At 37.7% G+C, this 12,598-nt stretch overlaps 1 protein-coding gene across 3 annotated transcripts in view; it reads left to right on the top strand.

Moving 5' to 3' along the window:
- hipk3b (homeodomain interacting protein kinase 3b) overlaps positions 1-12,598 on the top strand; it is a 59,182-nt gene that overhangs the window by 10,880 nt on the left and 35,704 nt on the right. For all 3 annotated transcript variants that reach the window (XM_067389831.1, XM_067389829.1, XM_067389830.1), the window contains exon 2: positions 1,152-2,415. In XM_067389831.1, the coding sequence (XP_067245932.1) occupies positions 1,154-2,415 (1,262 nt within the window). In that variant the 5' untranslated portion in view covers positions 1,152-1,153. The remainder of the gene's footprint in view (positions 1-1,151; positions 2,416-12,598) is intronic.

The following is a 12,598-nucleotide window of genomic DNA, read 5'->3' on the forward strand; positions in this document are numbered from 1 at the left end:
GAAAGAAAATCAATATTAAAAAATATTTATAGAAGACTTTCTCATTTAAACTTGTTTTTAATTATTCAGTTTGGGCTAAAGTATGGTATATTATAGAAAACTAAACTAAACTAGCCAGAAAATATGATATATAAACATTATTTTAGTTATTACACAGACCGCAATATAGGCTCTTGCATACCCAAATCAAACCCGAGTTTGCAGTCTTGTAAACATGTTCATGCGTCAGATGATGTAAAACACAAAGCTTACCTCATTTGTGTGCAGCAATGGATGACACAAGGCTTTTATTTATTTATTTTTATTTATTTTATGTCTATATATGTGAGTGTTGTACACCTTGCATGTTGGCAAACTTTCAAGACTATCAAGTTTAACAATTACCAATTATAAAAACAAATTTATAGCTGTCTTTGTAAAGAAATGCTCACTTTATATGTAGCTTCGAGCCGCTGGTGTGACGCTGTACAAACGCTTCCAGTGTGAATACTCACGCGTCTCTGCAGCTGCAGTTCACGCTCATGCGCTGCTTCTGCTCTGCTGCCACTTGCGGTGTGAACCTGGCCTTAAAGATCCAGTGTTATATTTAACTGTGGGCATTGGTTACTTTTTATCCCTTTGTGCACCAAACCCATCTGGTGATTTTGCTACCAAACCCACCTTTTCTTTTTCTTTTTCTTTCTCTTTCATCTGAACATAGAAGCTGGTCCTGTTTGAAGTCCCAGTCTTGTCTGAAAACTCTTTCAGGCAGATTTGTAACATCTTAATGGGGGTTACTCATTGTGATGAATGATTATGGGAATTTGGTCTTTATTTTTCCTCATGTTTATACTTCTGTGGAACAGGAAGTCATGAGCAATTTCATGTTCATGATCACCCTGGTGTGCTAAAAAAATGTAAATATGAATGGGAATATACTTCAGAGAGATTTTACTCATAAAACGAAAGGTTAGATTTTTGATCATTTTATGAATTAAAGATTAAAAAAGAATAAACCACGGATACAGAAAGGATAAACAAAGATTCATATTTGATCATATTTACTAAGGGTAAAATATGATAAAATATTTTACACACCCCCCCCCCCCCCCATTTACCAACATTTACCAAAAGTGGAGCATGATCTGTATCTTTTTTTCTTGTGTTCACAGGTATGGCCTCACAAGTCTTGGTCTACCCACCACATGTTTTTCAAACTCAGACAAGTGCCTTTTGTAGTGTGAAGAAACTCAAAGTCGAGCCCAGGAACTGTGTATACCATGAGAGGGCCTACCCACAGACTTACTTGAATGGTAGAACCCTTGGCATTGCTTACCCGACAAAACTCACCGCTTCGTTCAAGACGCGAGATTCTGTGATTGGCAGGCACCGCGGGCAGGATTTTCCATTGCAGACGGCTACTGTACGTGGTGTGCGACGTCAGCATACCACCACAGCGGCACAGCAGCAAAAAGGGGGTATCTCCTCTCAGGACAAAGGGCCAGAGCACCAGGACAAAGGAAGGGGTTGCAGCAGTGGAGCTACAGGGGCAGTTGGAAGGGGTAGGGGAGAGGGAAGCAGCAGTCAAGAAGGAGGTGGAGGACAGGGTGGAGGTGACGGTGAAGGTGGTGGAGGAGAGGACGAGGGTGAACGGGAAGACTGTGGAGGTTTTAACTTGCAAGACAGCTCCCACAGATGCGGGCTGAAACGTAAGAGTGGGGAGCTTGAGAACTTGGGGAGCGCAATGCAGATTGTAGAGGACCTGTCAATGTTACCTGCAATGTTGCAATCAAATGTGGGAAACCCACCGGTTGCAGTGCCAGCGGCGGCCGGTGGAGGGCCTGCAAAGCAAAGTGGAAATTCCAGAAATGGGGATGGAGACTACCAGTTGGTGCAGCATGAGTTGCTTTGCTCGTTGAAAAACACCTATGAGGTATTAGACTTCCTCGGCCGTGGTACTTTCGGCCAGGTTGTGAAATGCTGGAAACGAGGCACCAATGAGATTGTGGCAGTGAAGATCCTGAAGAATCATCCATCATATGCACGACAGGGCCAGATTGAGGTGGGCATTCTGGCCCGCCTCAGCAGCGAGAATGCAGATGAGCATAATCTTGTGCGAGCCTTCGAGTGTTTCCAGCACCGCAGCCACACCTGCCTTGTGTTTGAGATGCTGGAGCAGAACCTGTACGACTTCCTCAAGCAAAACAAATTCAGCCCGCTACCTCTGAAGGTGATCCGTCCCATTCTTCAGCAGGTGGCCATGGCACTAAAAAAATTGAAGGCCATGGGACTGATTCACGCGGACCTGAAACCTGAGAACATCATGCTGGTGGACCCTGTACGGCAGCCCTACAGAGTGAAAGTCATAGACTTTGGCTCAGCCAGTCATGTCTCCAAAGCAGTCTGCTCAACGTACCTCCAGTCACGGTACTACAGGTATGTACAAACAAAAGACTGAATTAGTGCTGAGCTGAAATCAGTTTGATGTTACAAAGCATTATAATGGTTATCTCACAGTGGACAACTAATTGCTCTTAGTAATATTTTTGTCACTATACTGAATGTTGAAGTTGGACTGTGTTCACTTGAGTTTGGCAGAGTTTTGGGGCATTAATCTGTAATTTCTGGAGAAAAAAAAAATATTCTGAAGCACATAATTCCTTCTCACCAATAGATCATTGAAAACATTTAAAAATCTCTAGCTCTCTGTTTATGTTATACAACTAAAGTCCTTGTGGAATTACCAGTCAGGAAACGCCACTGATGTAAAACAATTTCCCTTGTGTTCTAAAGCTGCGCTGACCCTGTAGAACTATTTGACCCCACAATGCAACAGGCAGGGGCTAAACCATTATTCTCACTTCGCCATGGGAAAGGAAGTGATGTTTTGAAAGTACTTTGTATAATAGGGTAAAAACAACTGGTTATAGATGAGTTTAGAGCCCTGTTGCGTATATAATCAAATAATATCTTTTGATTTGAAGGGAACCTTTTGTAAATGTTTTCAACCTCAGTTTGGATGTTGAAATGGTGGCTAAATTTGTTTATTTTTATTGCAAGATCAAGTTGCTCCATCTTGTTTCCTGAATGCATCAAAGGAAATGCCTTGAATGTCATAGTGATGGACTTACAAAACTAAAAACATAGACTAAGAAATAACTTTGTCTAACTAACTTAAAAAAAAAAAAAAAAAGGGCAGTTTTCAATGTGAAAACATGTGTGTTGGGTAACAAATCTGATATAAATATGGGTAAACTCCTGTTGAGGTCCTGTCACAAACCACCATCAATTTGGATTTATCATCCTCCATTAGATCTGTTTGTTTCTTCACCTCATTCCTTTGGCTATCCTACATTTTATGTATGCTGGAATGCTGGAATGTTCATACATTCCAAATGCTGGAATGTTCATATAGAGTTCATATAAAGTATTACTTCTACTATGAGTACATTCTGCAAGTAGTTTGCATTTATTATCATGAAGATGTGCAAACTGCCGCAAATGAAACTGAAAGTAAGTCGCAGATGCTTAACACAATCATCTTCATTAAAAATAAATGAGACTAAATGATCGTACCAGTGCTGCTCTCTCTCCTATTGCGGTCTTGATTTTGAAATTAGCTGATGATCAATAAAATGCAGCTTATACTTGTTGCTTTCAGTGACGTGAACTCCACTAATTCTGCATATAGCACAGGAATTGAAGAACTGTTTTGCGGAGACACATTTATGTCACCAAGTGTAAATGGAATCATTTTGATAAATCGGATAGCTATCTGATTAGTAAATAAGGTGTAAACAGGCCCATACAAACAATTTGTGACTGAAGAGCCAGTCTCATTTTAATCAGTACATTGAAGCTAATGATTGAGAAAATCGGTTCGGCCTGTGTCCTGCATGAGGAGCAGTGTAATGACATAGGTGTGGGTAACTAATCCACTCAAGCCCCTGCTGTTGCCCGCCGGATTACATCTTAAGTCACAATCTGTCTTAGGCAGTTCACTTCACCCCCACTTTTACAGCTGGCTGTGACTCCCAAGTTTGTGAATCCTACACTTTTGCCTCCTTTTTAGGTACTTCTGTGCTCATAACTGTTAACTTTGGGTTAAATAGTAACATGACTAATGGAAATTGACGCAAACTGCTATAGCATTTGCAGGTGCTAGTATGAAGCAAAACTGTATGATTGCATCACATTCTGTTATCTTGGTATGGTTGTCGTCTTTGGAATCTTAATTTCAGCCATGTCTCTAAGTGTAAACATGCCCATGTTTCTGGAAATCATGTCCATCTCAGATATTTGATTAAACTCTCACACGTTTGTGTGATATTTCATGTGTACTTTTGTAGGTGTTTTTTCATGCAGTTCGTTGGTCTTTGACATTCTGACTTTTCCATGGAGATTAATTGTACAAAAAGTGTGAGAACCCTAAATCTAAAACCACTGATAGATAGGCCAACACAGAATGTTTATGCTTATTGATTTGGTTTGTGGGGGGGAAATCTGTGACATTGTAAAATGTGTTCAATGATGCTGAAAGTAGGGGTGTGTATATGATTTTAAATTCTAAAAAATTAAAATGTCTTCACAATCATCATAGTATGTGCACGTTCTCTGTTGCAGTTCTGGCGCCACCATCCCAAACTACTGTACAACGTGACGTACATTCACATCATGTTTAGCAACACAGTGGTAGGGTTAAGCTCACGTGACATTGCAGTTCTTCACTGTCACCAAATTTTATTATTTGCATGCGTTTTAAAGCCTTGCTGGTTAAACTTTCAGGTACACCCGCACAAAGCCTGTCACAAAGCGCAAGTCTTATTGCACTTAAATTGTCAAATACACACAAGGTTTACATAAACAGTCATTTATATATTAAATTAAGTTCAAATGCGTGTCAGTAGTAAATTAGATCCCTTCGTTAGGTCTTAAAGTGACAGCAGCCTAATATACCTTCTGCTGTCTGTTTCATTAATGTTAATCAAACAACAAAATAAGTTATTCAGTCAAGAGCACCTAGTGTTTTTCTTTACCTAAGTAGCTTTTGAGAATCAGAGTTTATTTCATTCCTATATTGAAGTCAATGTAGTGTTTTATTACATTTGTTTATTCAGTTTATTACTTGAAAGATACTGTTACAGTAAATACACCTACTGTAGCTGAAAGTATTAAAGTACCATTTATTTCTTTTGTATCTTATTGTATTTGTCCTATAATTTTTGCATCTTTGTTCTTATTAATAATAACAAAGATAAAATAATGAAATAAAATGGTGAAATAAGATTTTGGTCGTATCGCTCACACCTACTTTGGCCTAAATGGTCTGTCATATGGCTGGACGATATATCGAATGCTTTTGTCACGCGCATTTCGTCAGTAAAGCCGGCTCCCTGATTACCGCTAAATCGCCATCACCTGCCTTCAAATGGAGCGGTATTTAATAGACAGAGCCGTAGTTCACTGACAAGCCACGCAATATCACATTCAATATCGATGGCGATTCATCTGCGATATGAATCAGCATAATGTTTACATAATTTTGAAGCAAAAACTCTAGTCCACAACCTCCAATACCCAGAAGTCTTGTAAACACAGATTTACTATAGTTTTTTTGGCCTTATTTCAGTGACTTAAGTTTTTTGTTTTTTCAATAACCACGCATAAATGTTGTTCCTTCAAAAACACAAACATGTACATACATGTTCCTCACATATTATTGTAGCCTAGTTTGTGTTGAATACAGTGTAATGACACTTTTTTCATTAATATGTTTATGAACAACTGAAAAAAGCACAAATGTCAGGGCATGTCAAAACTTCTCCAACCCAAATCAGCCTCAGACTCCAGAGGGTTAATTAAACCGATCTTTGTGCAGTTCATGTATACTTGGGAATGCATTATATGTATGTATATATACATTTTGTTTGCAAATTTGCTTGATTTGCAAGAATGAGAACCACTTGGTTTTGAAATATGATTATGAATATAGACCAGAATTGCAAAAACACTTGTTTAATACATTTTCTCCACCCTCTAAACCCAAACCTACCCAAGTCACGTGAAAGTGATTTAATCTCACCCCGGTTTCTGCTGCTGTAGGAAGAGTTCTCTCAAACTCACTGTGGGGGCTGCACTCAGGAGACTACTGCCTAAAATTAGCTGATGGGAGGATGGCCAACTCTGTTTGACTTCTATAGATGGTGAAGTACGCTGGCAGTCAAAGTGAAATAAGGCAGAGCAAAATACTAGAGATCACTTTCGCGCTCAGTCAAGGTCACTGTCTTCCAGCGTCAGCTGTTTTGTTGCTTTTAGAAGCGGGAATATAGATAGACAGGAGTTTAAAAAGGGGGCGTGTTCCAGCAATCCCAGAAATTGAGCTCCACACTTTTGGTTAAAAATGCAAATGAAAATCAATATTTATGTAAATAGCAAACAATTAAATTAAGTTGTATTTGTAAATAATTTCTAAAAAGAAAAAAGGACTAAAATATAGTCCGTCTGACGTATCATTTGGATATGACATCAATCCTGTTGTGTTAAGTGACAAACAATTTCTGGAGCCAGTTTATTAGATACAGGTTGTTGTCGTGTTGGTGGTTTTTCCATGATGGTTTGGCATGAATGGCCATTGACTTGGTATGTCTTTGACCATGTTCTGTTTGAGTTGGAAACCTTACCTCATCAATCATTTATCTGCTAGCGTTGGCAGTATAAACAAGGGCAATCAAATTGTGTCCCGTAAGAGGAACAAAGTAAATTGTCTTAAACTTTTTTTTTTTTCTCCTCATTGTTACTTCATTTATCTCATCTGCTCCTCTCTTAGTTTAAAGGCGAAGTAGTAATAAGTTGGATGGGTTTTTGTAAAGATATGAATGATTGTTCAAGTACAACCAATCTTATGTGTTGTAACAAGTCATACTGGGAAAGTTTACAATTTACAAAAAAAAAAAAAAAAAGTTCCAAATGTGCCAAACCCTATGTAGTATATCAAGGATTCTTAGTGTTGTCAAGGCCTGTTTGAGATTTGTTATCAAGGATCAGGACACATCAAGGACAGTGGAGGCAATGGTAGCATTGCTACTTTAAAATGGGTCATATGATGCTATTTTAAAAGTTCATTAGTTTGATTATTGGGTTAATAGAAGAGCTAACATGCTTTAATCTTCAAATAACACATTATTTTTCTCATACTGTACATTATTGTAGCTCTTCCCAGTCTGTCTGATTTCTACAAAGCCCCTCCTTCTTAAAAGCTCAGAGTGCTCTGATTTGCCAGCTGGCCATGTGCATTGTGATTTTAGCTAAACACCTCAAGCTTGTGTTGGAAATGCAACGCCTCTTACCATAAAAAGCCTTTGTAAACACACAGTTAATAATAATGTCATCGGTTTTAATAGGGGTGTTGAAATAAATCATTTCTGTGATGCATCGTGATGGGGACATGGACGATTCTGCATTGATCAGTTATAGTCGTTATGGCCTACTGCGTTATTCGCCACATACACGCTTTCTTGCTTGTGTAAAGTGGAGGAGGGAGGCGAAACACAAAATCAAGTAATAAAAAATACACCCACTATTTTAACATTTACAGCGTGTGTGTAAGCGTTATTGACACGACAGTTTCATGCGCTTTTAGTATTTACTAGTGTTTATTAGTTCTAAATGCTCCTGCCATCTTATTTTTTTCAGACTCAAGTTTTGTTTGACTACATTCAGGTATTGTACCTTCTTGGAGTAGATAAAATAAAAAGGGAGTTCATTTATCTGACTGCTTGAATACATTGACGAAAATGTAGCCAGGTGCAGTAATATTGCAACGCATCGTGATGTATTGTGATATCAAATCGAATCGTTGACATGATAATCGTAATCGAATTGAATCGTGAGACCAGTGACGATTCATATCCCTAGGTTTTACCTTATCAGATAGAGTGGTAAATAGTATTTGTATATAGTCTGCATTGTACTCTTCCAGGTTCAGGAGGCTGTCTTTTGTAAAATGATGAACCGCTGTATAAATAAATCTTAACCTCTGAAAGCAAAAGTAGTTTTGCTCTTACATCCAAACACACATCGTCTTTGCATCATGACAAATCAGTGGTTTGGAGCGCCAAAGTCACTTGCGAATGTAACTAACCCTTTAAAATCACTTGCTTATAAATTGCAATGCTTAAAAATGCGCGCAATTGAACTTTCATGACGGCACAGTACGGCAATGTCACGTGAGCTTAACCGCGATAGAGGCGGCAGTCCAAAATGTCTACCGGTTGACAAATTTCTACCGGTTTATCATGTCTACAAGTATATTGCCCACCCCTGCATATAAAGCTCTGTACCATGGACCTGATATGTTTGAACCGATATGTTTGAATTTGACCATTTGTCATTTTTGTTTTATGAACGACTACAGAATTGGATTTGATATGTTAAAAGCTTCAGTCATTCATTGAATCATATTAAATATTAAACTACATAAGCAGTATAATTCTGTAAAAATATAAGTTTGTTTACCTGCAGGAATGGGTTAAAAAAATTAGAAAACTTGTCTGTTAAGATGTTGAACCTGTTTTTTTTTGTTTGTTTTTTTTTTTTTTTTTTTTAGCTTTTAGAACCATAAATATTTGGGTTTGCTTATGGTGTTTTAATATTTTACATTTGAAGCATATAATTTTCTTCTCTCTAGAACTACTTGTCTCTTCACTCAGCTAAACTTGTTTGACCCCTTCCAACTCAACTGGGAACAATTTGCAACATTTTGTTAGACTTACTGTTTAGAACTTGGAGTGTCTTTTAATTCAGCATACTGAAAGTAAACCACAGATGTTAGGATTTTATGGGAATCCCTCTCACAAGCCACAGAGTTAAGAATTCTCCCCCTTCCCTCTGGGATCAGATTCTTTATTAGTCTTTGTTTAGTTGCACTTCCCAGAAGTGATCTCAAAAGAGAACTAGGATGTGACTCAGAAATATCCCACTTATCTTCCTTCATCATTGTAGCTGTAAGCTTCAATAAGGAAATAAAGAACATGTGAATTAATGGATTTAGGTTTTTATAAAATTTGAGGCCTTTTGTAGTCCAAACTGTTTTTCTGAGACAAATAGACAACATTACTGCAAAATGTTAAAGGTAAATCTTAATGATGCACCGTGACTTCAGATTACTGTCCTGTGATGAAGGGGATTTCTGTCTGTTTGCTTGATCTGGGCAGGTTGTCTGTTTGCTAATAGTGTCCATGTTGAACAATGGTTATGTTGAGCCTTGCTGGAGACATGAAGTACATTTGTCTTGGATCTGCTCAGACACAGTAGACATGGCTTTGGTTTGAGTTTGAAGATATGCTTCATCTCCAGGTGTTTAGATCTGTTTGAGTCTTTGGTGTTCTTAATCTTAATGTATAAAGATCTACCTGCATTCAGGAAACTTTACAGAAACAATCTGGAGGATGTCCTTTACACTTCCACTGGAAGACTTGAAAGTGGCTATACATGACGGAGTATCCGAGAATTTCCTTCGGTCTCTGCGGGATATTTTCCTGGCAGGGCTGTCGTCTAGTTCCAACCTGTCTGTGAGACCGTATTATCAAGCAATAGGTTTCATATTGCATTTTTTTGTGTAACTGCAACAAAAATTTTCAACCCCCTAAGAATTTGTTTTGTCTGTCTGACTACGATAATAGCTATAAGGTTTATCTTTTTAGGGCTTTATACATGACAATCAGGGCGTTTGGTTTCAAAAGTTGTTTAATATGCTCAGGTAACACACCTCCACGTGAGATTTTCCATTAGCTTGCCATTTGTTTTCTCCTCTAAATATAGTATCATAAGCATATTGCTTTAAAAAGCGTGAGCTTTGTGGAAAGGTAATCCTACTTTTGTGATGTTTATGTGGTTGTCATTTAAAGATCTTTCATTTGACAGAGCTTCTGTGGTTGCCGGTTACGGTCAGCCTTGGTGACATTGATAGATTTATTTTTGCTTGAATTCAACTAAAAGCTCTTTACCAAGAGAAAACTTTCCATTAGAATGATCATGGACATTTCCTTAAAGTTTTTGCACCCACACAAGGTTCATGCCACCTAGCTACTTATCAGGGATCACATTGAAATAACGCATGGGCGTTTGAGGTCTTAACATGCAATCTGTGAAACCAAAGTACTGGGTTTCACATTAATGCGAGAAACAGTGTTGGAGTGTGAGCTGCGTTTCCTTCTACAAACCAATGATTGCGTAAAAGAAAAGGTAGTCACATTGGATTCATCTTACTGTTCACTTTTGAAGTGTAAGTTCAGTGAATATATAGCTCTTGCACTACATTCCACTTTTTTCCACAATTAGACCACCAGCAAGTGTGGATGTTCAGTAAACACACATGCCACCATCTAAAAAAAAATCATTTTGAGTCTCTTTTATTGTGGAGTTTAATCAGAATAAGAGGGAAGTAATTTGTTGTTTTTCATATTTCCGCTTAACAGACTCCATGGACTTTGAGTCTTATTACTCATTACTTTGACTATGGTTTTCATTACCAGACTTCAGTAAACATTCCAGGAACAGGCCCACAGGTGCTGTGTAGCTATGATTGGGCAGAAGCATATTTCTTAAGAATGTCCCACTGTTGGGTTAATGAAAATTACCGTATTGTTCTGAATAAATGATGACTCCAATAACAAGACCCCCCCCCCCCCCCACACACACACACACACAAATACACACATTTTCAAGATGTACCCTTTTTGACAACCAAATCTTTTATAAAGAAATTGCTTTTATTTGAAAATAATTTTCATTTTGCATATTTTTCATATTGAACATATGGTAAAATGTACCAACAATCACATTTAAAAATAAACCCTTTATCGCATATCATAAAAAATAGCCTGTAGTTCTCATTCCAGTAGATTTCAGGCGTTTGATCCGCTTTACCCATCTCAACCAAGGGATATGAATGTTTTTTCCTTAGGTCAATCACAAGAAAAGACAGCAGTTTCTCCTTGAAGTTGAAGGGTAAGCGCTGGGCAAGACTTGTTCTATGGCATAATGCTATAGGGCACACTCGTTTTACATATGTTTTAAGCTCCCTATTGTCTGTGTATTATTGACGTAAAATTCTAGATTCTGAATATAAGACATCTACATGTTTTCAGATGTATTTCCAAGAAAAAGTGTTATATTCTAAGCAATACAGTAAGCCTGTGAGGCAAAAGGATATTTTGAATGCCAGTGCAAAAATAGTTGGGCACTGATGGCATCATATAGGCCATACTATGTTGTAGCTGTAAGTACATGGAGCTGATTTTAGATCAGCATTCGGTTTAAGCTTTCTCTCGTATGATGACATGAATGTTCTTATTTTTATCCTATGTTATTTCTGGTTTAAATAAGCAGTTGCTGTTAACAAAATATTGCTCATAGTTAAAAATGGCACTTTTTAGGATTACACTTTTTTTTCCTTTTCTGCTTTTTTTCATCACATTTTCAAATTTTAAAACATTTCATGTTTAATTTAGTAATTGTTTATATTGACTGTTACCTTGGAGTCTGATTGGTTGGTTGAGACAGCAGTTAGACACTGTATTTGAACACATTGTGTTCATTTAAACTGCAATATGTGGCCAATAACGAATAAGGATTTTCATTAAGTACATTATAATTATTATATATTTTATTATTAACAGCTTCCTCACCCTTGGGAAAAACACTGACTGCTTGAAAGTGCTGGGAAAGTGCTTGAATTTCATTTTAAAAACCTATGCGAACCCAGTGTCCAGCTGGTCCTAGGATTCAAACTACTGTTCTTGGTAATTTGAGTCTGCAACTTTCAAGACTTTATTTTTATTTTTTATATTTATTAGCCATAAGACAGTTGTCTACACCAGTAATTCCCAACCTGGGGTCTAGGGGTGTCAGAATTTGCAACTGGTGTACAGAAACTTGATTTAAGGTCAAATATGGTTGCAAAATAACTTTTGTTTCCAAAGTAAATAACACGGTTACAAGGTGTGTAATTCAGACCACTTTATTAAATAACTCCCAACCCATCGACATTACAAATAACTGCTCTTCACTCTGTATAATTGTGGGGCTCTCCTACGACTCTCTTCTGATCTTTCTTCACACAAACATGTTCTTTTCATTAAATGTGAAAGGTTGCCAGATATCACAAAAAAACATTAAAAACCCACCATGTCCTAGTATTGTGCTTTGGCTAGGAAAGCACAAAAGTTAAAAGCCAGGAAATGTTATTTATTAAGACTAAAATAGTTCAGTATACAATATTTAAATATTATTGAATAAAAACAAAGTAACAGTTCAGGTTTTCAGGGGCTTTAACAACAAAAAGTTGGGAACCATGAGTCTACATGGAGGAGCAACCCACCCTCCAAAAACATCCCAGTTTTCATTACTGTATGCAATCACTCTGGGAAGATATTTTCACTACCGTGATTATTTAGTGCCGCCCCTCAAAGACAGCTCAGATATATGGATGGAGATGCCGTTAATAGATTGGCTCTCACCTGTTTATGAGGGAGAGACGATATATGAGACCTGCAGTGGATCATCATCCAGCGGCTGGTGGAGATTGAACTGCTTTATGCATGGAGACATCATGAAGCTC

Source organism: Chanodichthys erythropterus, chromosome 7, assembly GCF_024489055.1.
Source record: "Chanodichthys erythropterus isolate Z2021 chromosome 7, ASM2448905v1, whole genome shotgun sequence".
NCBI classification, from domain to species: Eukaryota; Metazoa; Chordata; class Actinopteri; order Cypriniformes; family Xenocyprididae; genus Chanodichthys; species Chanodichthys erythropterus.